The 25,042-nt window shown below is 44.5% G+C and overlaps 2 protein-coding genes across 7 annotated transcripts in view; one reads left to right on the top strand and one right to left on the bottom strand.

Moving 5' to 3' along the window:
• Window positions 1-22,364, top strand: KLHL8 (kelch like family member 8). 6 transcript variants are annotated; one of them, XM_014949885.1, is made up of 11 exons: window positions 4,401-4,571; window positions 6,648-6,942; window positions 7,110-7,429; window positions 10,309-10,857; window positions 14,387-14,573; window positions 15,264-15,407; window positions 16,538-16,649; window positions 18,354-18,522; window positions 19,098-19,257; window positions 20,242-20,443; window positions 20,875-22,364. In XM_014949885.1, exons 3-11 carry the CDS (start codon window positions 7,217-7,219, stop codon window positions 20,996-20,998), a joined length of 1,860 nt encoding a protein of 619 aa, XP_014805371.1. In that variant the 5' UTR covers window positions 4,401-4,571; window positions 6,648-6,942; window positions 7,110-7,216; the 3' UTR covers window positions 20,999-22,364. The 6 variants fall into 6 exon arrangements, with proteins under 6 accessions (XP_014805375.1, XP_014805377.1, XP_014805374.1 ...); XM_014949886.1 differs by having other exon boundaries at window positions 7,177-7,429; XM_014949889.1 differs by lacking the exons at window positions 4,401-4,571; window positions 6,648-6,942 and adding an exon at window positions 1-24 and having other exon boundaries at window positions 7,177-7,429.
• The window catches only part of LOC106892543 (AF4/FMR2 family member 1-like), a 15,312-nt gene continuing 8,839 nt past the window's right edge, over window positions 18,570-25,042 (bottom strand). Inside the window, exon 5 of the mRNA XM_014949807.1 lies at window positions 18,570-18,666. The gene's annotated coding sequence lies outside the window, so the exon portion shown is untranslated. The remainder of the gene's footprint in view (window positions 18,667-25,042) is intronic.

A 25,042-nucleotide genomic window follows, 5' to 3' on the forward strand; every position in this document is an offset into this window, starting at 1 on the left:
CCCCGGCTCTCGGCGGCACCGCAGGTGAGGGGGGGGAGGGGGAAGGAAGCGGGTCTCTGGTCCTAGTCGTCGGGCCTTTCCCCCGCCGTACCGCGCTCCGCCTCGGTCAGGGCCCACCGCCACGGGGGGCTGCCCCTGCCTTTATGTAACTCACCCCCTCCCCTGAAGTGCGGCGGCGGGCGGCCCCGCTTGCTCCGGCGTGGGCGGGCGGGATGGTTTTTCCTCCTCCTGACCCTTCCACCCCCTCCCCTCCCCTCCGTTCTTGCCCCCGAAACGGCCCTCGCCCTCCCACAGGGCGCCGGCAGCCGGAGGGTGGGTAGGGCCGCTCCTTCAGCCGCGGGGGCGGTAACGGGCCCCGCTCCCTTTCATTGCTAAGGGTTATTGCCACGACCGGCTTCACAGACCCAAACGGAGCGCGGATTTCTTGTAAATTAACCTAGAATCGGTGCAAGTCGCCCAGGGCCAGACTGCGCCCCTGACAGGAGCAGAGGAGGCGGCGGGCTGCCGGGGCCAGCCTCCCCTGGGCGGCAGAGCTCGTTCTCCGGGGGGCTGCCCTGGAGCCCTCACAGCGCTCGGCTGCCTCAGGGACAGAACCAGGCGGATAAACCCAGCCAGGAGCCCACGCCTTTCAAAGCGCTGCATTAACTCACTACTGTGGAGACCGCAGCCCAAAAACTGGTATCCTGGTCGGGTTACTATTGATAGCTCATAATGGATAGATAACAAGTTACTTGAGTTACCCCCGACCAAGTATTTTTTGTTTAAAACCAGCAAGAAATTACCTGGTGCTACTGAGGAAAGCCTCAGGAGCTCTCTCACCTCTCCTTCCTTCTCAAATGAGAATTTCGGGTGCTGTAACTCTATCAGCTCTTTATATTGCCTACTTGAGTTTCCTTCCAGCTGTGGTAGGTTCCACCTTCATATCTCCCCCCAAGCTGATTGCTTACTGGCTGCTGGGAATTACCAGTTAATCAAGCTCTTATCCATAAGGGGTGCGGAGGTAGTTCATAAACCAAATAGGCACCCTTCTAGTTTATAGATCTGCATTTCCACCTTTGGCTAGTCATTCCTATGTATTCTGCAGTAGTAAAAGTTATAAAATTCAGAAATACCTGGTGTTCTGTTCTGTTGCCTCTTGCAAACCCTTCTGGAAGCATAATGAAGAAACAGTTCACACATGTGACTATAGACAAGTGCTACAGCTGGTGGAATAGCTCATCAAATGTTAACAAGCTAAAACCAAAATGGTTGTGTCACATACAGCTTTAATTGCTTGTAACAGAGGTTAAGCTGTGAAAGGTTCTTTTAGCAATTCAGCCTGAGGTTTTTTGAGTAGTTTTGGTGGATTCCTCTATAACCTCTGTGTGAACTCTTGTGCTATGCAAGAAGTGTTTCCACTTTGTAACATCAACATTGTACCTGTAGTTGCTGTGCAGCATGTGATTAGCAATGTATTCATGACCTGATTTATTTTATAATTGTTAATGAGATGTCAGTAGCCAGGTATCCAGTTTTCTAGTTGGCCATTTATTTGTAAAAACAAGTTTAATCAGTGTGGTCACAAGCAGATGCAATCATTGTGTAATTACTGCCAGTAATTTCATGCAAGGCAGCATAGCATCATGTTAGACAGTGTCTTAGTTTTTCCTCAACAGGCTTCACCAAACAGATTTTTGCAATAATAATTTCTTGCATCAATAGTAGTAGTGTCTTGGGTTGTGCAGCCTTTTATCTTGTATTACCTCTGCGCCTCTCCTGCTTTCAAACAGATTTTGAAGGAGCATTTACAGCTCTGGGACAAAAGGAAGGTGATACTGCTTTGTCATTTGAGCCGTTTGACTTGTGAGTGTAACTTCAGCCTCAGTGAATCGTGGCTTTAGACAAGAGAATATGATGATGGTTGGCAGCTAAAGGCAGAGAGCCCTGCAAGGGTGGGGCTGGTAGGTGTGTGGGAAACGGTGTTTGGTGCAGCTCTGGGATGCTCTGGAGGGTACCGGGCCTTGAATTACACGTCCAGGGTAAAGGGCAGCTGGCAAATGACTTAGAAATTATTTTGCTGTCCCTTAACTTCCCAGGAAGGGCTGGAATAAACACTGCTGTGGAGACCATTAAAATACTGTTATTTTGAATCAGGTCCATCAGAGAAGAGAATAGTGCCCCTCCTTGGTAAAGGCCTGTTCTGTGTTCTTATGAACATAAAGTACTAGTTAAAATTTTTATTACATATCTGTCAACACTTTACTATTCTGCCAAGAATTGCACTGATTTGCAGTGTTTTTTCTTTCATGGGCTGTTTTTTGGATATTCCCAAGGTTACCTTACATAAATAAATTACTTCTTAAGTACACCTGTACCTGCAAAGCAGAGTCCTTCTTCACTGTTCTGGGGCTTCTGATGGGTTTTGGTGGTTGTTCTGAAGCAAAAGTAAATCAAGCATAAATCATGGCATATTAGGTTTTTTGGTTCTGGTTATGCAAAACTGAAAAAATTGTCAACCTTTCATTCCTTAAAGCCCTTGAGATGGTTGGCCTTTTTGGTGTTCAATGGAAACTTGTATTAAGCCTCAGTAGAACTTTGTTGGAAGCAGGGAAGAAGTTGTCTGAAAACAGAATTAAGGGATTGCCAGGCAGAATTATTTCCAAAATGAGATTTTATCTGACTATGCTTTTCATGCTGTACAAAACACCTTTTCTGTGCTTTTTCTGTTGCATTTTTCCAAGAAGGAGCAGTCCTCGTTCACTACTTGTATGTCTACAGCATTTCGTTATAGAGGCAGATGAAAGATGGTGCCAGCTATACCCATTTCACTGTTTTCTGAACTACCTGTGTGACAAGTAACACAAAATAATAATACATGTCAATTTTTGCTACAAAGAATCTTTGAAATATTGAAAGGGTCTTGAAATTTTCTGTTAGTGTTGTCTAAGAAAATTTTTTATGAACAAAAGAAAGCCTGGTGGTTTTAAACAAGCTAAACCAGTTAGATGTGTGGTTTCTGATTATTTTTTTTTTTCTGCTAAATTAACTTTCTGCTGAAAAGTACAGTAGGTTGGGCTTGTAATACAGCGTGTAACTTGAACATTCCCATGTTTTCCAACCTTGTCTGATTTGACCTAATTAGCATGGGAATCTGAGCAGTTTTGCATGAAGTTTCCATAACTCCTTTGATGGAACTGGCGAATGGAGAAGGGGAGACCACTGAGGTTTTTCTACACTATTTTGTCTACCAGTTTTTCCCCCCAATGTTCCTTCTTGGTGACGCAGCTGTACCCAGTGAATAGCTGCTTGGGCAGTCCCCGCCAAAGCTGCTGCTTGGCCGCAGTTTGCACTGCAGCTGCCTCCTGTCTTCCCACTTCTCTCCCTCCGTCTCTTCCTCAGCTCTGCCAGCTGCCCTCTTTTCAAATGTTCAAGTTTTCTTAGTACAACACAGGACAACAGCTAGAGTTGTTTTGCTAGCTAGATTAAAGTTCAGAAGATTTTGTCACTGCATATGCTTATCTAACCTTGTGGTCAGCAACTCCAGCATATAATTACCGACAGAGACTCATCAGTCTGTGTATTAGACAAGTTAGTTTTACACAGCCACATGTACAAACCTGTGTATTTATATGCATGCAGTCTGTTCGTACTCGCTTCCAAAACCTCCCTGCTCATAGGGCTACAAACTTTGCATTTACAGAAGGCAAATTTCTCGTCTCCTTCAGTTAAAAAGCCCTTCTGTTTTCTGAGTGGGGCTAACTGCCCTTCTTTGCACAGATCATAATGTGATTTCTTTGTTCGTTTAGTGTGTGGGTAATCAAAATTATATACAGGATAGTTAGTGAATCTGTCTTCTGTTTTCCAGCTTCAGTACCACTGCTCACAAAGAGCATTGGATTTACAGGTATCATAACACCTCTCATCTGAACACTGCCTAGCTGGGGTCATAGCGGGAGTCTTCATTTTGTTTCTGTTCTGTATCACTGAAACGTCTTCATCCTTTATGCCAGTGGAAGAATGAGAACAATCCCCTTTTTCTGGAGCACTGTCTCCTGAGGTACCTGACAAGGGGAGGAGGCCATGTACTCCAACGTCTAGGTTGGCCTGTTGGCCAGGATTCCTGGGGTTTCATTTCATGACAGGAAAACAGAGTGATGTTGATTCATGTCCTGCCACTGTCTAATGTCTTGTGTTTATTTTTGCTTCACAATTATTTGAGGTATTTTACCTCTGCTGAACATAATTACTCTATGTGACTTGAGGAATTTTACGCTTAATTCAGTTTCAGATTTAGATAGAATATCTGAATCAAAAGCTCTTCACTTTAGGATTTTACTGTTACCTGAATTGCAGCAGATATAAGATAACATGCTTGTGCTCTGACCTGCCATCCCTACTTGCTTTTCTAAGTTTGATAGTGAGGAGTAGCTAGGAGGGGATCCTCTGTCCCTTGCCTGAGGACCAGCACTGAGGACCAGAACATCAGCTCTGGGGTCTGGAACAGCTACACTCTGGGAACAGCAGACACCATCAATATTTCTAAATATTTAACTTGAAGAAAAAAATTGCTGGCCTGCTCTCAGCAAACAATGGTGAGCTATAAACAATGTGTGGATTGTTTTTTTTTTAATTCAGACAGTTACTCCTTCAGAGAAAGTGTCAAGCAGCTGTCTACCAGGAATAACAGATGATGTTATTATGAATGAGGCACTTCCTTTAGTTTCTTTAGAGTCAGTCAACTTCTGGGATGGTCACTTACACTCTTCAGTGTTGTCAAAATACTGGACTGTAGGAAGGCTGGAAGACATGATTGCTGAGATGAAAAGGAAGCACATGTTATTGAGGTTTTGAGTGGCCATGGCAGTGTTTTGTAAGTGTCTGTAAGCAGCATTTCTACTCAGCTGTAAAAATTCTGTTAGGTGTGAGTATCTAAGGAGCTGTGAAGTAAGTGTCAGTTAAGGACGAAAATAAGCAAGAGTTACCTAGAAGTGTAGGCTAAAGATGCTATATCTGGTCTCTGAATGAATAATACATGGTGCTTTTCAAAACCCTTGTACAGCATTTCAATTTTTCCTCTTGCTTGTCTATATTAAGTTTTGTAACTTCTGTAGGTTGCATCTGAAGTTCTGTGTTAGCTTCATATCTCAATGGTAGTAGTGACTTCTTTGAAGGGCATGTCAAACACAGCAAAGGTGGTGAGTACCAGTTGTGGATGATTAATTTGAAGTTAGGAGAACTAAAATATCAAGATTTTTCCTCCTAACAAGCTAGAAAAACACCTTAGTATAGTAATTTGTCAAATCTGGCATAATAGAAGTTAAGTTTTCAACAGAAAAAGGTATTCCTTGCTATGAACTATATAAATAGCCCGTGATCCCTAATATCTTTGAATTAATTTGTGATTCTGGAAGAAATAAGACCCTTCTCTAAGGAAGCTTACCTTGCTTACAGCACCATTAGTGAGTATTCTATGCATGTTTGATCTTACTTTAACTTGCTTGGCCTGTGCAGTGATGAGGCTGTTGGCTGCACTGGGCCAGGCACAGGCACTTTCCAAATACCCCGGAAGAAAATGAGTTCTGCTCCCAGACATGTGACTTACATTTTTACTATAGAATAATTTTTTGTTACTTCAGTCAGTCCACTTCCTCCAACACCAGAATCCGTGAGCAGCAATCACTGAACTACAGGAAGCATCAGCTCTTAGTGTAGAAAGATGAATGAATGCATAAAAAATTAACCAGAAAACATGAAAACCAAAGCTAGGTTCAGACTGGATATTAGGAAAAATTTTTACACTGAAAGGGTTATTAAGCATTGGAACACGCTGCCCAGGGAAGTGGCTGAGTCACCATCCCCGGCAGTATTTGAGATGGGTAGACATAGAGCTTGGATATATGGTTTAGTGATGGTTTTTGTCAGTGTTGGGTTGATGGTTGGACTGGATGATCTGATTCCAGTCTAGACAATTCTATGATTTTGTAAGAGAAGAACATGCTGCTAAATGTGCTCTCCAGAGACTTTGTCTTAAAACCTTACAAATCCATTTGTTTCCCTTGCCAAAATCTAACAGAACTCCTGCTTGTAAGCTGAGTCAGTATCTCCATGCTTTCAAACAGTATTTAATTTTTTCTTGTGGACTTCATAATCTTCCACTTAGCATGTGAATGCACAGCCTAAATCTTACTGAGTTGGCTTTCATGGCTTTTAGATGCACAGAGCTGAGACTTAAAATATGCCACCAAACTGGGAAAAAAATTGCTCTTCCCTTACTGCTTAACTTTTTTTCTTCTTTAAATAAAAAGCTGGACTTGAAGCTGAACGTAACTGAAGCCTAACACAGTAGCAGGAAGAGTCAAATATTTGCGTGACAAGCAGAAAAAGCTTTCTCCCCATTGTCTGTGGTATCCCTGATTTGTCTTTCAGCCCAGGGAAAGCTGTCACGGCAGCATAGGTAAGATTCCATTAGTCCGAGCTGTATAAATCTCACACACCTTAAAAATCTTCAGCTAAGCTGGGTAAACCGTCTAAAGTAAAAGCGAGCAACCAGGAACAAACTTGCTTCTCATTGTCATGCTTTAAATATTAATCTGCTGGATCAATATGGTTGCTAAATGAAAGGAAATAGTTTTCATTCCAAGATTTTTCTGTATGTTCTTGTTCTCTAGGTCTGCAGAAGCTCACAAAGAGCTCTGTCTCACAAAGACACCTTGGAAAACTGAGTAATAAGTATGTGCAAAATACCTATTGGTGGTCAGATCAATAGTCTGTCTGTGGCAACAGCACTGAGAGATGCTATTTAAGGACCAAAGAAGCACAGCTGTCTGTGGGCCATGCCCCTTCTATTCCTCTGCCATCCACATCAGTGAGATCAGGAATGTTGGAAGATACATCTTTGCCTTTTATTTTTCATGTTTTTTTCAAGAAGAGTGGGCAACAAGTTCACAATGGCTTTTCCTAAAGGTACCTGCATAGGCTTCTTGGCAGTGGGTCTTTTTTCCCCTATTCTCCTCTCACCTTCCCCAAGTAAGATTATAGGTAGTGTTTATAACATGTAATCAAAGTGTTATGTATTAGCAGTATCTGATCTCTCATCATTTTTTTGTGTTGTCGTTTGTTTTTTTTAACAGGAAGATGAACAAAATTTAACTGCATTTTAGGACTTGACTCCTGATGGGCTGGATTTTGTCTTGGCAGGATTTTTTGAAGATTCACGCAGTGTAAGAAGAAACAGCCAATGGCTTCAGAATCCATGGTCCCAGAGCAGGCAAAACAACATGGGGTAAAGGGGAAAAGGCGGCAGCAACAGCAGCAGCAGCAAACTAGGTCTTCCAACAGTGATGGTGAAGATGACATCTTTGTATTTGAAGCAAATGAGTCTTGGAAGGATTTTCACAGCTCTCTCCTTCACTTCTTCGAAGCTGGAGAGCTCTGTGATGTTACACTGAAGGTGATACTGTCACACATCTATTGCATTTAATGGTCTGAAGATTAAGTTACGAATAAGTGTGCTGGCTGTGAATTTGGGCAAGGGTATGGAAGCCATAGAATACCTGTTAGATCTGAGGAATCCCTAGCTTATGTTGTTTTTTTTTCCTTAGGAAGTTTACAACTGAAATGTAAACACTTAAGATATTGACAATCCGAGAGAGGAGGTACCTGTCTTTGACCTCACCCAACTTGCCTTCTAAGCAGGTTCTCACAGTTGATCAGTATATTACTGTGCAATTTCAGCTCCTTGTACCTTCTTTGTTCTCACACAATTTCATCTCCAATTTTATTTCTACTTTTGCATTCTGTGGTGTTCTGCTAGATCTTTCCTGGAAAACAATTTCTGGAACAAATCCAGCATTCTCAAAGATAGAAAAAAAAGAGAAACCCAGGCAATTATGTTCTACAGCTGATTAAAGAGTAAAGGAGGATGAGGAGGAAATCAGTTTTATGATTCTTGCATAGTATTGCATTCTTTGTAACTCAGCTGTATTACTTATATCCTGATTACAACAAATTTATATCTAGCATCCTTAACAGTGGTTGCCAGCATCTACAAATAGTAAGTATAGTAAGTATAGCTTAGCTAGACATCTTAATAGTCCAAGATAGTTACTTAAGAAAAAGAGATTAAGCATATCTATACCAAGAAAAAATGACAGATTCTTTTAGGAGAAATTGTTTTACTGCCACTTTTACTATTAGATATTAACAGAGAAAATCTTTGACAGATGTGTGTCCCTGCTGCCCCTCAGATAGGCATCTCACCTTTCTAAACGCTTGGGAGACAATGGAAATTTCTGAGAGGAAGAGGGTTTTGCTCCCTTCTGCCCCAATGGACAACAGGAGTAGAATAAGCAAGAACATTTTAATATATTCTTCACACAAGATATTAAATTGCCTGTCACCAGGCACTGAACAGGCACTAGATGCAGCAGTGAACAGGTCCAGTGGCCCACCAGGCCCAGTTGAGTCAATGCTCACAGGACACTGAGTGACAATACTGAAGCGGCTCCAGACAGCACGAGAGCCATGAAACAGAACTTGCGTAAGAGCTCATCATGAGGTCTTTTTAGAAGGCAGTTTGGGGAAGAATGTTCATGTCACAACTTGTAACAACCCTCCTCTTCCCTTTTCTTGACCTCATCCATGCCTTTCTCCATTTCCACAAACGCTTGCGAAAAAGGCAGAAAGTCTTATTTTATAAATAGAGTTAAACATATACATACTACTGCCATGGAAACTTGGCTTGGAAAATGCACTTTACTGTGACTGCAGTTTAACTTTCCCTAAGTTAGGCTTGTGTTAATACTCATTTGTATTATTTGTGTAAGCTACTTCGGTAGTTTAAGAACATTAGATTGCATGACTTTGCTTTCAGTCCTCAAGTAGAGAATATTATCTATGGAGGCTAGAGCAACCTGAGTACATCATACCATAAGGCTAAGGCTTCCTAAATTAGTGATTTTCAAGTAACAGATAACTATATTTTGAACTAGAATTTTCTGGAGGATTTGATTTTTCTTCCTGTAGTGCTTAGACATTTCTCATGTTTTCAGAATAACTGCTCCTCCACTGAACTTTCTGCTTTTGTGCATAATCTCTGATAGTGAGCAATTCTGACATTGCAGTTGTCAGACCAATTCTTGACTTAACTGCTGGCTCTTAAAATAATAACTGTAGGGAAAGTGATTTCAAAATACCAAGAACATGCTAGATGTTTAAAAATAAGCAGATTTGGGTAAAATACTAAAGCCACGTGTTCCTTCTGGAGTGATCTAATTAACTCACACTGGACCATCCATCTTTTCTTCTCTTTTAATCAGCGTACTCATTCACGTGTGTTTGCTTTCTCTACTCAACTTACTGCTTGCCAGGCAGGTTACACTTGTGTTGATAACACACACTTTTAAAAAGGGTAGAGAAATTGTTGGTTAAATCAGATCTTGGAAAAAACTCAAAATCATCCTTTATTATTTATTTATTTATTTTAAATTGCAAGACAGCACACTGTAACACCTTCATCTGAACATGAACATGTAACTTGGGTCTGTCAGGGAAACTGGTTGCTTAACTCGGCCATCCCTTTATGTTAGTGTGTACTCAGAGTGACAAAGGCTGTAAGAAAGCACTCCTGTAACACAAATAAGTAGTGGATGGTTCCTTTACTTTCAATACATACATTCTCTTTTAATGTAATTGAATTCTAGAATTTTATAAATGAAAAACTTATTTTGCACTTTCTGATCAGAATTTTGAAAAATACCCCCTCGTTATGGGGAATGCTCTACCTTTTGTGTCTAAACAGCTTCTAAAAAACTTGAAGTGACTGGAAACTTTTCATAATTCCTGTGATAGCTGTTATTACTGCTGTTTTACATTAATTTGTCTCTAATTAACAGCAATATCCATTCCTCAATAGTAATAAAAGTCCAGAGATTTAAATTCAGTTGTCTAAAAATGTCACTTTACAATTTTCATCCCCCCTTAAAGTCTCTGAATACACGGAAAACAAACAAGTGCCTAGCAGTCTCCTCCTGTCTCCCAGATGCATCTAGAAGGTTCCTAAGGATGTTTCATTTAAAATAACAGGACATGGCTCTTAAAGAAAAGCAAGTTCAGTGCATCAGTGCTATTGCTTCCTTGTGTTATGGCCTTACCCTTCTCTGGTGAGTACAGGGCAAATGGAGTTAATTTGTTTGAACAAAATACAGTAGCTCAGTGTAACTCGAGTTCAGAGTTCTTATTTCAGCTTCAGTGTCCGTCCTATCATAGCCAAAACTGACGTTCCAGTAAAAGATTTAGGTTTTTTTTGTTCTCTTTCTCTTTTTTTTTCAGGTTGGTTCAAAGCTCATCTCCTGCCACAAACTGGTACTAGCTTGTGCTATACCTTACTTCAGAGCAATGTTTCTTTCGGAAATGGCTGAAGCCAAGCAGACATTGATCGAGATCAGGGACTTTGATGGCGATGCGATAGAAGACCTGGTGAAGTTTGTGTACTCCTCCCGGCTCACTTTGACAGTGGATAACGTCCAGCCTCTCTTGTACGCCGCTTGCATTCTTCAGGTAGAACTGGTAGCAAAGGCGTGCTGCGAATACATGAAGCTGCACTTCCATCCCTCCAACTGCCTGGCAGTCAGGGCATTTGCAGAGAGTCACAACCGCATTGACTTGATGGACATGGCTGATCAATACGCTTGTGAACATTTTACGGAAGTGGTGGAGTGTGAAGACTTTGTGAACGTGTCACCACAGCACCTCCATAAACTCCTGTCCTCCAGTGACCTGAACATTGAAAATGAAAAGCAAGCTTACAACGCTGCTATCAAGTGGCTGCTGGCCAACCCACAGCATCATGCTACGTGGCTGGATGAAATCCTTGCGCAGGTAGGGCAGACTGAGGCGCCCCGTGCCTGTCTGGTCATTGGTTTAGTCATAGAATCGGCTGTTTGTACTTAGGTAGAGCTCAAGATGAAAAATGTTCTGAGCAGTTGGTGCCTCATCTGGTATTCAGAGCTGTGAGTTGACAGCGGAAGCAGATTAGACCTCCTGAATATCAGGAAGAAGTTGTATTCTCCAGTTTCTGTAGAGAGAAGAGGACTCACTTTATGCTCGCGGCGGTGGAGTGGGGAGCCCAAAAAAACCTGTGTCTCTGACAGAGCAGAAACTTCTTATATTTACACACAGCGGAGAACATAAAGCCGTCACTCCACTTGGTTTGGTACTACTAGAGCCTGAAATGCTCACTTCCCTTGCTGATAACTATTGGATCTTAAGAAAAGAGCGCAAAGCTGTTGAGGGTTTTTTTTACATGGCTAGGAGAGTAAAACTGTAACTCTAGCAGAGATGTGTCATATGAAGCCATGCTGCTTCTAGAATCTTCTGCAGATTTAATTAACAAAAGACCTAGGGCTGTGTTAGCCCTATGAGCAGGCTAGGAAACATATGCCAGGACCTTTAATGCTCACTAGAATAGTACTGCTGCCTTTAGGATACAAAAGCTGTTTGCAATGGTCTAGACTTGATGCAAATCCACCACTTCTGAAAGAAACACATACAGGTCTCAAAAGGTGCCTCGAAACACCCATGGGACCTCCTCCTGTCAAAGTGTTAGGTAGTTCAGTTATTCAAGCTCCATATGTGCTGGTTATGGGAGTTTAAAACACAGTAGTTGAGAAAGGCATGGGGAACCTGTGCTGGGGAGGAGGGGGGTACGTGCCATGCACTGCAAACCACCCGATGTGCCTCAGCAGGTGGGATCAATTGTGCTGTTTCAGGGGTCACTGATTTTTGCATTTGGCAGAATTGCTAGTGCAGGCACCATGTGAGTAATGAGAGGTCCATAACACACTGCTGTCATTGTCTTCACACATGGTTTTTCACATTTCCTTGTAAAAGATCACAACCGCTTATTAACTGTCTTCCAAAAACCATTAGTTTCATCTAGACTAGCATGAGGGTTTTGGTACCAAAAAAAACTTCTAACTGTGATTAAATTTACAGGCTTAAATTTGAGGATTTTTTTTTTTAATATTAGATTGATTTTTATTGCCCAGGTGTGCTAGCAAGTGAGAGTACCAGCTTTATTCTGTTCATGGAAACTAGAGTCTAGAATGAAGTGATGAAAAAGTAAGCCCCTTCCTGTAAGTATGGTTTATTTGGCAGAGTATATGGAGCCATCAGGTGATCTGGACATTATTTCCAGCAGGAAACACGACTGGGCTCCTTGACAGTTATTATCCACACCATCGTCAGCCTTACGGGTTTCACCGTTATAGTGAGGTTCTGAATTTGTCAGCCTTGAGTTCTTACCGCATCACTTGCCTCTCGAGTCTATGAGCAGGGCTACCGTGGTACTTTTAATTAGCCTCAAAGAAGTCAGGCCAAAGTCAAGGAAGAAGGGGGCTGAAAGCAAGTGGGTAAGGAAGAACTGGTAGAGACACTTGCTTACGTGAAGACAGGGACACTTGTCAGCCATATAACAGCACCACCCAGCTGCTCTGAGAAGCACTTGAGATACTGGCCTTCTCCTTCACCATTGCTGCTGAGCCAACTGGGAGCTGCTTGACAGTGTCGACTCCAAACCTGAGGAAGTCAGACGATGGTTTGCTTCAGTTCCCCCTGCTAACACCCCTCCCATCTTTGCACCCGATTGCGCTTCCTATTACTCAGTGTTTCCCTCACAAGGACACATGAAAGGTCTCACACAACATCCTCATTGGAAAATTAAGGACGTGTGGGCTAGATGAGGGGGCAGTGAGGTAGGTGGATTGAGTCCTGGCTGTGTGACAGAACTCAGAGGGTTGTCATTAATGGAGCAGGGTCAAGTTGGAGGCCTGTAACCAGTGGTGTCCCCCAGGGGTCAATACTCGGCCCAGTCCTGTTCAACATATTCATCAATGACCTGGACAAGGGGACAGAGTGTATCCTCAGCAAGTTTGCTGATGATACCAAACTGGGAGGGCTGGCTGACACTCCAGAGGGCTGTGCCACCATCCAGTGTGACCTGAACAGGCTGGAGAGCTGGGCAGAGAAGAACCTAATGAGGTTCAACAAGGACAAATGTAGGATCCTGCACCTGGGGAGGAAGAACCCCAGGCACCAGTATAGGTTAGGGATGGATCTTCTGGGAAGTAGTACTGAGGAGAAGGATCTGGGGGTCCTGGTGGGTGGCAGGCTCTCCATGAGCCAGCAATGTGCCCTTGTGGCCAAGAGGGCCAATGGGATCCTGGGCTGCATACAGAGAAGTGTGGCCAGCAGGTCAAGGGAGGTCATTCTCCCCCTCTGCTCTGCACTGGGGAGGCCACAACTGGAATCCTGCATCCAGTTCTGGGCTCCCCAGTTCAAGAGGGACAGGGAACTGCTGGAGAGAGTCCAGCGTAGGGCAACAAAGATGATTAAGGCATTGGAGCACCTCCCTGATGAGAAAAGGCTGGGGCTCTTAAGCCTGGAGAAGAGAAGGCTGAGGGGAGACCTCATCTATGTTTTCAAGTATCTAAAGGGTGGGTTGAAGGAGGATGGAGCCGGACTCTTTTCAGTGGTTCCCAGTGACAGGACGAGGGGCAACGGGCACAAGCTGGACCATGGGAAGTTCCACTCCAATCTGAGGAAGAACTTCTTTGGGGTGAGGGTGGCAGAGCCCTGGAAGAGGCTGCCCAGGGAGGGTGTGGAGTCCCCTTCTCTGGAGATCTTCAAGCCCCGCCTGGATGCTCCTGAGTGATGTGCTCTGGGCAACCCTGCTTTGGCAGGGGAGTGGGACTGGATGATCTCTAGAGGTCCCTTCCAACTCTGTGAAATCTGTGAATCCATGAAAATAAATGGCTGTGGGGAGGAGCATGTTTCAAGGCAGTCTTGGAGAGGCTGATCTTGTTTCAGCAGTTTTTCATAGTTCAACGTTTTTTTTTATTATTTTCTTTAAATCCTGTAGTCTGTCAAGTGCACACTGGAGACAGGTGTTACTGCACTGCCAGTACCTCCCGAGCAGGCACCGCGTTCATGCTGACAGTGTTTCACCCAAAGAAAATGAACCATTCTGGCAAAAGCCCTCTTAGGCTGGCCCAGCGACGAGCGGGAGATTCCCACCCTGCGCAGACGCAGGTGCTGTCCTGGCCCAGTCAGCGGTGCGGCCTGTGTCACGCTGGGCAGGTGCACTTCTCCCTCCTCCGCTCAGCCAGGGCCAGGGGACCGTTCTCCACTGCTGCTTCAATGCAGTTGGTTGTGACCAAGCCTTTGTCCCTAAAAAGAGCTGTTGATACTGCTGTGATGCTGGAACCAAACCAATGAGGAGAGGCGCCCTTCTCCGTGCAGAGCGCGGGGCTGGCAGGGGGCTCAGCACTGCCGTCTGCTCCGCGTGCGTCTCCGAAAATGTGACGCGGTCAGCTCAGCCCGTGACTCCAACTGTGTTCATTCCTGCCAGGTACGGCTGCCTCTCTTGCCCATTTGTTTCCTGATGGGTGTTGTGGCAAAGGAAGAGATTGTCAAGCAGAATCTCAAATGTAGGGATTTGCTGGATGAAGCGAGGAACTACCACCTTCACCTGAGCAGCAGGGCAGTGCCAGACTTTGAGTACTCCATTCGCACAACACCAAGGAAGCAGACGGCTGGTAATTAAATGTGTGTCTGATTGTCCCATAGGGAGTGGTGTGGAGAAGAGGTGGCACATCTGTGCAGGGTTAGATAGCTGGGTAGAAGTGATTTTAAGGACTGAATGCAAAATTGGGAAAGCCATTATGTACCTCTCTGGAAATTAGGTAACGTGCTGCGTTTTCCTAGCAGAACTTAAGCGGTCATTTTCTTTCTTTAAAGCATTATTTTATTTATCCTGATTGGCTCTATCTGTGTTAAAGCTGGAACTGTTAAGTACGTTCTGACCAGGCACTATGCTCAAAGAAATACTGAAAACAGTGGACACTTATCTTTTGGTGCGAGAAGCTTGAGCTAACTTTTACATTCTTTGGCTAACCTACACCAAAAGTGAGTGGTGGATATTAGACTGCCAATCCTAATTTTTACATTGTTATAGTTAACAAACACTGTTTATCTCCCTAAGCAAAAATCACAAAAAGCATATTGAAAACATGCATTGCTTGTGCAAGAGCATAGATAGTTAATTGCCATGGCAGCGTGCCAAGCAAAGGCCAAAATCCAGCATCAAATCGAGCAGGGCAACGACTGTGCCCCTTGAAGTAAAATTTGACTTCTCTCAAACAGCATAATTTTCAGTTTACTCTGCTAGACAGCTTTATCCCCCATCTTCCTGCTAGTTTTCTGGAAACCTGTATTGTCTTCTTCAGGTGTGCTGTTCTGTGTTGGTGGTAGAGGTGGATCTGGTGACCCATTTCGCAGCATTGAATGCTACTCTATCAGTAAGAACAACTGGTTCTTCGGCCCTGAAATGAACAGCAGGAGAAGGCACGTGGGTGTGATCTCTGTGGGAGGTCAGTAACCCTATTCAAGGATCCTGATTCAAAAGGCACTTGTTTGCTCCTTTTGCTGGAATTGGTACTTCTACCAAAGAAATCTATCTTGCAATGGCTTAACTGTTGGATACTCTTCAGTTTAGTAAAGCTTCTTCCCCATGAAGCAGGTTTTGATCCTGAAACAGCCTGAGAGCATGCTTACTGAAGAATGGAGAGAACTGGGGTGGTTCAGCCTGAAGAAGGCTCCGGGGAGACCTTATTGCGGCCTTTCAATACTTAAAGGGGGCTTATAAGAAAGGTGGGGACAGGCGTTTTAGCAGAGCCTGTTGCAATAGGACAAGGGGTAATAGCTTTCAAGTGAAAGAGAGAAGATTTAGACTAGATTAAAGGAAGACTGTTTTTACAATGAGGGAGGTCAAACACTGGAACAGGTTGCCCAGGGAGGTGGTAGATGTCCCATCCCTGGACCCATTCAAGGTCAGCTTGGACCAGCAGCCTGATCTACTTGAAGATGTCCCTGCTCACTGCAAGGGGGCTGGACTAAATGACCTTTGAAGGTCCCTTCCAACCCAAACTAGGTGATTTAACTGGTTTTAATCCATTTATAAAGAAATGGCCACGCACAGCAGTCACCCAGAATTTGCCAATATTCATACTAGCTCCCTTCGTACTTAGCTCCGTACAGGCAAGACCCTAAGACCTACCTTTATTTTGGGGTCTCCATCTTGTAAAACCAGGTCCGTGCAGCTCTACACAGCTTAGTACCCATGATGCAACTTCCTCTTGCAAGTGGTAGCCCCTGTGCTGCTGCAGCAGAACAGAGGTCTTTCTTTCCCCATAGAAAATCTAGAGAGACTGCTAGAAATGTCCAATACTGATCTGACCTGCAGTACTCAAGTGATGGGAAGATTTTTTTCTCTACGTATCTCAAGCTTTGTCTAAAAGTCTACGTTAAAATAGATCTCTGATTGAGAACAACATATAAAAATATAAAATCTATACTTATTAAAATCTTTGTATTGAAAACATTTGAGAACTTTAACCTTTATTTGAGCTTTTTGTCACCGCATAGCCAGGGATATTGCATAAATGAAAAACTGAAATGTTGCCAAGCAATCTCTGTATCCAAAGATGCCTCTGTGTTTCAGGTAGAGTCTACGCAGTAGGTGGACATGATGGAAATGAACACTTAGGAAGCATGGAAGTATTTGATCCTCTCACAAACAAGTGGATGATGAAGGCATCAATGAACACGAAGAGGTACATGTCTCATGATCCAAAATTTAAGTCCTAGTCTGTGATACATCATTTCTTGCTGATGCTGAGAAACATCATGTCTGTCCTGTCTTTCTTTGGTTTTCCAAAATGTGCTATTTTGAGGTGGTTTGTGGTTGGTTTTTTTTGTTTTTTTCCCTATTCTGGTGCTTTGTGCATTCAAACACCTTTATTAACTAGCTGTAAAACAAACACAAATCTGCATCACATACTTACACCCATCACATATTTGCACAAACAGAAAGTTGTGCATAACGTACTGTGAGTATTTCAGTGCAAAACTGCATAATCCCTCTCTCCAGGGAGAGGCCCTGGCTGGTAACTTTGATTCTGTTTATGCTTTGGCTTTCTTTTGTCACTCTATTATCCTTTTCTTTTTTTCTTTTTGATGGGATGGCTCCTGGAGCAGAGAGTTCTTCTGCTTCAGCTGTGCTTACATTCCCATACAGGCTCACTGCTGTGCCAGAGAAAGAACTTGAAACTGATTAACTTCTGCGGGTTTTTTGGTCTTTTTAAGAATGAGCAAGGTAAGGGCCAGCAGAAAATGTGCAGCAAAATACTTCCTGCCCAGGAAACCAAGAGCTGCCTATGGGTTTGCCACAAAAGGCCAGAAGCACTAAAACACTGAAAGTCAGACTGAGGATTTTTCTTGCCTTTTCACATTTAAGATGCTTTCAAGGGGCTGTTGGACTCACAAACGTGTAATTTTTTGTTTCTGCTGTCATTTAAATCAGCCTCCTTAATTCTACATTCCATTTTGTTACTTGTTATTTCTAAAAGCATCATGTACCAGCAGGAGTGAAATACTGAGCATGGCTAAGTCCTAAAGCTGTTTGTAGCTGTGACCTAATCAAAGTACAAGACCCAGACTCCTAGAAGTGGCTTCTTGCTCCTCTTCCTCCCTCCTGCCATAGATCATACTTTTCATTTTGTAGTACTTATTGTACTTCTGTATTGGTAGATTCAGTAGAAAAAAACCCTGGCAACTATTTTAACACAGACTTAATAGAAAATAACAGAAAGGAAGAAAATGCAATTAAATTTTGCTAGAGCTCAGTCATCTAATATCCAGCACAAGTTTGCCTTTTAATACGTATTAATATCGCCTCCCAAAGAAATCATTCCCAACTTTTAGCAGCAGCTGTACCAACAAAGTTAAAACCAGCAGGTTTTGGTTCTCCCTCACATTCAGTAAAACAAAATAGGAGGTGTAAAGTTCAGTGCTGAGAAATCAAACAACTGAGACAACCTCATATACCCAAGCATGTAAGGAGAGGACTTGGGCCTTAGGTGACATTCAATCAAAACAGCATTCCATGCCCCCCTGCCCTTATTTTTCAAACAGGAGCTTTGTCTTTTTGCAGTCCAAAAATACTCTGGCTGCAACAGTCCTGCTCAGGGATCAGGTGCCTGGGAAAGCTGAGGTGAAGTTCAGATAAAACTCTAGAGCCCCTCTAATGGGAGGCTGCAAAGATACAAAAGATTCCTGGGATAAAGCTGCAAGACTGACACAGAGGTGCAGAGGGCCAGCCACAGTTATTTATTGTAAACTTCACTTTTTAAATGTCCATTCCTTTTTCCCCATAGTTTGAAACGGGTGCCAGTCAGGTAACATTGCGCTCGATGTGCCTTTCCCATTCCCTTTCCTGGAGGATTTGCACTGAGGTATTGATCCTACGGTTTTCTTAGGAGAGGAATCGCTCTCGCCTCCCTTGGCGGCCCCATTTACGCGATAGGAGGTTTGGATGACAACACCTGCTTCAGCGACGTGGAGAGATACGACATTGATTCCGACCGGTGGAGTGCCATCGCCCCAATGAACACCCCCAGGGGAGGAGTTGGCTCCGTAGCCCTGGTGGTAAGTGTCTGCTTCCTCCCAAGTTGAGGCCATCCAAGGAACTGACCTGCTTTTCCAATCTGCTCTTCCAAGGCAGGACAGAAGGTTTTAAACAAAATGGAGCAGGTGGGTCTGAGCAGCTTTGGTCATCAAAATCCTACGTAACTGTGCAAAAGGTGAGGATATTTAGGATAATGCTCATGGCAAATGGAACCGCACTCCCCGTTTTAACAGTATTTGAGGAACTGGGAGCAAGTACCAGGAGCTTTTCTGACAACATCAGGCTAATGCTTTACGTCTCGTTCAGGAGACTCTGAGTTTCTCACGGTTACTGTGTTTGAAGGAACTGGCTGCATCTGCACTTTAATCCCCCTGTCACCGTGTATCTGCAAAATACCTGCCATGCTGCATAACTTTTCCACTTCTTGAATTGGAAAATAGCATTTGCAAGTTGTTAGATAATTAAGTCTGTTGTTGGAATTCTTAAAAAAAGTAAATAATTAGGACTGTAGGGATATGCCATGTTTTCCTACCATTGCTTATGAAAAGCTGAGTAAATACATCTACGCTACAAATACTCTTTCTCTACACAACAGAACCATGTTTACGCTGTGGGTGGCAATGACGGTGTGGCATCTCTTTCCAGTGTGGAGAAATACGACCCCCATTTGGATAAGTGGATAGAAGTGAAAGAAATGGGTCAGCGAAGAGCTGGCAATGGTGTCAGCGAGCTCCATGGCTGCCTGTACGTTGTTGGTGAGTAGGGATGTGGCACTTGGTAGTGCTGCTTCTGCCAAGTGCTGACCTTTGGGAGAGGCTGCTGCTGTTGCCAGAGGAACTGGGGAACAGATAGACCTGACCTGCACTTTGTGTTCTTGGGCAAGAGAAGAAAGCAAGCACAACCAGGGCATCCTGAAATGAGGGTATATTAGTGAGGAAATAAAAAGCAGTCCCAAACCCCCATTTCAGGGTCTATATGTCTGTATAGGTAATTCTCTCAAGACTCGTTAATCTTGTTTCCTTTATAAAAAATGATTCTGAAGTCCACACACTTTGGAAGCACTCTAGTTCTATTTTGAGTGCAGACAACAGCAGCTTTTTGGCACGGCGACTGCACTTACTCCACAGCCTGTTGTCCTAGGCCTGTCTTGTTGGGCTCTTCCTTGCATTTACCTGCTTGCCCGAGGAGGGAGATGCCAAGACACCATAGCCATGGTTGCAGAGCTCTGCCTTGTCTATTATCATCAGCACTTAAAAAAGCTTCAAGTAAAGTGCTCCTCTGACAGCTGCCCCAGCTACAGTGCATCGCTGACCTCTGCCTTGGGGAATATTTTTTCTACTCCAGTATTCTGCATAGCTGTATTTGGAAAACATCGCAAGAGTGTGTTTTGCTTAAGCCAACTAAGATCAGGACCGTCCTTTTAACTGGTCTTAGTGTTTTTTTCTATTCCAAATAAGAAGCTGTTTCATTATAATTATGTGTAAGATTGATTCAAGGAGAAAAATAATAGAAGTGCCTCCTCTCTTTGCAACTTGAATAGAAGAAAATGTCACTCTTGGTGATGCTTGTAACGGGGACAGCAAGGAGAGCTGTTTGTTTTTAGGAGCTCGTAAAATTCATGTAAGGAAACAGCTGGACACCAGCCCCCTGAATGCTGAGAAGAGCCTGATAATGCCAGTCCTGGGTATCAACCAGCACTGGGAGTGGCTAAAACCTGATAACGTGATGATTCTTTGCAGGTGGCTTCGATGACAACTCTCCACTGAGCTCCGTGGAGCGGTTTGACCCACGCAGTAACAAATGGGAATACGTAGCAGAGCTGACGACGCCGAGGGGTGGTGTTGGCATAGCAACACTGATGGGTAAAATTTTTGCAGTCGGAGGCCATAACGGCAACGCGTACCTGAACACAGTGGAAGCGTTCGATCCCATAGCCAATAGGTAATTTAAAATTTTTTATTTGGCTTTCTAAGGGAGTGAAATCTGCCTATATGAAACCACAACATGCTAGAAATGGTGTGCAGGAGGAGCCTATCTGTTGTTTCCTGGTAATAACTGAGTGGTATGTCCTGTCATGCAGGGGTGCCCCTAGGTAGTTCTTCTAAATATTTAGGCACCACCTCCTCCCTCTTCCCATCCTTTGCCCTCTTCCCTGCATTCAGTAAGAATCTACATTCTTCTGGTTGCTTTGTTCTGGTTTCACACTGAATGTACCAGACAAATAATGAGAATCGATTCAAGGAGTGTGTTTTTGTGCAGAGCATACAACTAGGCTGTATAATGAATTTCAGACACAGAAAAGAAAGGCTTTCAAGTTGCTCAGAAAGGACAGGAACTTATTTTTGTTTTTTTTTCTCTGCCATCATCTTTAGGTGGGAGCTGGTGGGCTCTGTGTCACACTGCAGGGCAGGGGCCGGCGTGGCTGTGTGCTCTTGTCTCAGCAGCCAGATCCGGGACGTGGGACAAGGATCCAGCAACGTTGTTGACTGCATGTGACCTCTGCTGCCTCCTCCAAATTCCAGAGGAATGATGGGAAGGGAGGCACTGTAGGGCTTTTAAACACCGTCTTTTGTATGGTAGGTTACGAAACAAAAGCAATACATTTTCTTTGTGAAAATGGTACCTTCTGCAACTGTCAAGCTTTTGGTGGCTTTCTATCGATAGTGATACAGAAAAACCTGTGAATACATGGACTAAAAGTGAAACTCGCAGGAGAAAACCTGCCAAGAGCTGCAATCATCCCATTTTTGAGAAGCTGTAATTTCAGAATCACTTGAGGCAACTGTTACAGGGACTGGTCTGTAAACCCGGCACGGGGTGAGGAGAGACCACAGCAGTTGGTGCTGCTCAGCCTTACCCAACGGCCTGCAACACCTTTTCTGGAGGACTCCAGTGCCATTCAATGTAACTTATTTTCAGGAATGCAGTCTCAAACATTTTGTAATTGTACAAGAGCTTTGTAAGACAAAGCATCTCGAGTTTTAGAAGGTAACGATGTCCCTGTTGCACACTATGATAAATGAGCAAAGTCCACTGCCCACCTCCCAAGGGACTGCTGGCAGCAGTGGAAATGGCAGGTACACAGCCTGAAAACTGTCTTTCCAAGTACTTTCTCAAGCTAATCCCCTTGTTAGAAAGCTGAAAAGATTTTTGACCTGAGTTTAGCCACTGGAATGCTGGAATTCTCGAGTCTTCAATAACTACCCCCACCAAAAGGCAAGTTTCTGAATCACTGTTTTTATATGAAATGGAAACATCTAATAGAAGTTGCGGTGTTCTGTAAAGACCTTTCAGTGCAATTCTAGGAGATGACACATCCACTTCCAGCATCCAGTAGCCACTCTGTGGTAATCCCAGAGGTAGTGGCTCTTTTACGACAGTTGAGCCAGGAAGATCCAGCCTCAAAACAGGTCGATAACTTAAAGCTTATCTAAACCAAAGAGACTCAGCAACAAAAAGAGCTGGAAATAAACATCAAAAACTGAGACAGGAACTTGACAATTTGGTGTACAAACGCATCTGGTTACACGTTTAGAAACCATTAATTCCAAGTAAGGTCCAGCTGGAAAGACAGCAGATTGTTGTTCCTTGAGCAGACCAGCAACTGCCAGTCCTTTGCAACCACAGTGTCCCATGACCAGGTTGTGCCAAGTGGCCGGGGGAGCAGTAAACTTCTCTGTGTGCAGTAGTAGGGAAGAGACAGGACAGTGGGAGCGTAAGGCACAGTCATGTTCTGCTGTTGAGTTGCCAGCATTTTAGCTTTGTTTCTGGTTCAGAAGGCTTGGGCTTCAGTAGCCCCCAGGGACACAGTGAACGGTACTGTAAATAATGAAACCTTGCAATAAAGCACTTGTACTTCAAATCACCTTGTTTTTAGTATGACTGGAGCATGCTGTTGTGGGGAAACATTACAAGATGGAGTATTTTTTGGTTTCTGCAGAATATAATTCTCATCAGGAAGCCTTTGTCAGCAGGGAAAATCCTGCATTGCAGCCACAAGCCATATCGTGCTGCAAGGTCACCCTTATGGCTCTTGGTCTGGCTAGGAGGGATGGAAAGAAGAGGTGCAGGTTCCTGTTGTGGAACCCAACAGGTTCTTCTGTGGATGTCCTGGCTAACCAGAAAACTTCAGGGGAACCAAAAAAGGCAAGTTTTCCACCAAGTAAGATGCACTGTGAAACCAAGTAGCCTGGCAGTGCTGCTTGCCAGCATTTCTCTCAACCGGAGAGTGCTAGCACCCATGGGTGCAGCCTGTGAGGAACTCCCACGCACCTTGCCCACCCTGACAGCAATCACCTTCCAGGCACCACGTGTGTGCTCGGCAGGGAAATGAGGTGACAGCAAACGCAGGGGGATTCCCTGTGGTGCGGGAGGAGCTCTGCTGTCACCCCTCTGGCTGGAAGGCAAACGGTGCTGGGTCTGAGCACCTCCGTTGCGTTTGGATCGCACACCACCGCTCCCAACAACGTCTGTGCGAAGGCTCCGGGAGGCGGACGGTTAACGGCTGGCAAGAAAGCTGGGAAAAAGATGTGCAAGGAACAACCCTGTTGCCCGTATCCACATTATTAAGCTTAGATGGCACCAGAGCTACAAATACTTTGTGCAGAACTGTCTCTAGAAACACTATTGCTGGAAACGTGACAGTGATGTCAAAGTACATTTTAAAAAAAATGATAGGATTATAGGATTACTGTGGCACCAAGCTAATGACTTCCCTGCATATAACTCCGGTGTGATTTAACACCAGCAAACTCATTTTTTTTCTTCCAGTACCAGCAACAAGCTGGTGATGGCAAAGAAGGAACCTCCCCAGGCTGAGGGAGGAGAGCAGCCCACCCTGTTCCCCGTGGCGAGGCACCCCTCCCTCACTCCCACTGCACCTTCCCATTTCAAACTGCACTCGGGATTTGCGGTAGCAAAGTCTTTAAACAGTCAGGGTCAAGAACTCATTGCGCCCAAACACCATGCACATCTGATCCCAAATGTGGAACTGTTACCCCTTCTACTAATGGCGTTTTTCCTGCACCTAATAGCCTTGAACTCACCCATAAAAATAATTAGCCCAAAGATGTCTCTTAGTACCTCCTTTAAACACAAAGGAAAAATCCTCTTGTAAGACTCCCAGTTCCTCACAGCAAAGTTTCCAGCCTGCTGATCTGCAATGTGCCATGGGCTTTCAGGAGGAACAAGACCAGACCATGGACTGACCAGCCCCCCCCCCCCTGCCACGTATCTTCAGTTGTGTCTGGACAGCCAGGGCTTAAGAGCCACCCCACCGCTGCCCCAGCTTCTCCCGCCCCCCCCCCCCATGGCCACGTATCTTCAGTTGTGTCTGGACAGCCAGGGCTTAAGAGCCACCCCACCGCTGCCCCAGCTTCTGGGACACGCCACCTCCCCGTCTCAGCTCTCCTGCTGCCCCCCGGTTACATTTCTAACCCCTTCAGTTAGATTTCTGATCACCACATTCAAGTAGTCCTCTCTGATTGTATTTCATAGAATCATAGAATCATCTAGGTTGGAAGGGACCTTCAAGACCATCTAGTCCAACCAGGAGCCTAACTCTGACAAAAAAAACATCACTAAACCATGTCCAACACCATGTCAACCCATCTTTTGAACATCTTCAAGGACACTCAACCACTTCCCTGGGCAGCCCATTCCAAGGCTTGATAACCCTTTCCATGTAAACATTTTCCTAATCCAACCTGAACCTCCTCTGGTGCCACTTGAGGCCGTTTCCTCTTGTCCCATCGCCTGTGACTTGGGAGAAGAGACCGACCCCCCCTGGCTACACCCTCCTTTCAGGGAGTTGGAGAGAGCGAGAAGGTCTCCCCTCAGCCTCCTCTTCTCCAGGCTGAACACCCCCAGCCTGTCCTCATGAGAGTTAGTCTCCAGACCCCTCACCAGCTTTGTTGCCCTTCTCTGGACCCGCTCCAGCACCTCAATGTGTTAATTCAGGACATGCTGTAACACCGTGAGGATGCAAGGTTCTTCTGTGTAGTGGTGTTTATTTCACGTTTGCAAATGCATCCTCTCAAAATAATCTTAAATTCATACCTTATTCACATTCAAAGAGGACTGTGAGAATTTGGTCATACTTTGACAACTTTGATTACTTTTGAATATTGCTCTTCCCCAAAAGCCCCTCACTCCCAATAGAGCCGAGCTTGCCGCAAAGCTGTTTGGATTAGACGTCCTGCTAAAACATTTGCATGGGGACACAAGATTTTAGAAGGTCTACTTGCCTATTTTAAAAGGCAAACAAAATATATGCATGCCCTTAGTCCCGTCAGGAAGACTGTTTCCTCCTGGCTGGCACATGGGCTGAGAGAAAACAATTCCCTGGAGATGCCCACCCGCAGCGGGGGATGCAGCCAGCAAACAGCCCGGCCTTGGCAGGGGCTCTGCGCACGCCCCGGGGATGCCACCGGCAACGGACCCGCGGCCTCGGGCTGCTGCAGGGAAGCAGGAGGCCACTCTGGCCCCAGCCCGGTGCAGGAGGGATCCCGTCCCTGTCTCCAAGATCTCTGTTTGGATGGG

Source organism: Calidris pugnax, unplaced genomic scaffold (genome assembly GCF_001431845.1).
Source record: "Calidris pugnax isolate Ruff unplaced genomic scaffold, ASM143184v1 scaffold42, whole genome shotgun sequence".
NCBI classification, from domain to species: domain Eukaryota; kingdom Metazoa; phylum Chordata; class Aves; order Charadriiformes; family Scolopacidae; genus Calidris; species Calidris pugnax.

Coding starts and splice junctions, on each gene's coding strand:
- KLHL8 (XM_014949889.1), top strand. CDS start 7,217: ATGGCTTCAGAATCCATGGTCCCAGAGCAGGCAAAACAACATGGGGTA. Junction 10,858..14,386: donor TGGATGAAATCCTTGCGCAG/GTAGGGCAGACT, acceptor CATTCCTGCCAG/GTACGGCTGCCTCTCTTGCC. Junction 20,444..20,874: donor TTCGATCCCATAGCCAATAG/GTAATTTAAAAT, acceptor CATCATCTTTAG/GTGGGAGCTGGTGGGCTCTG.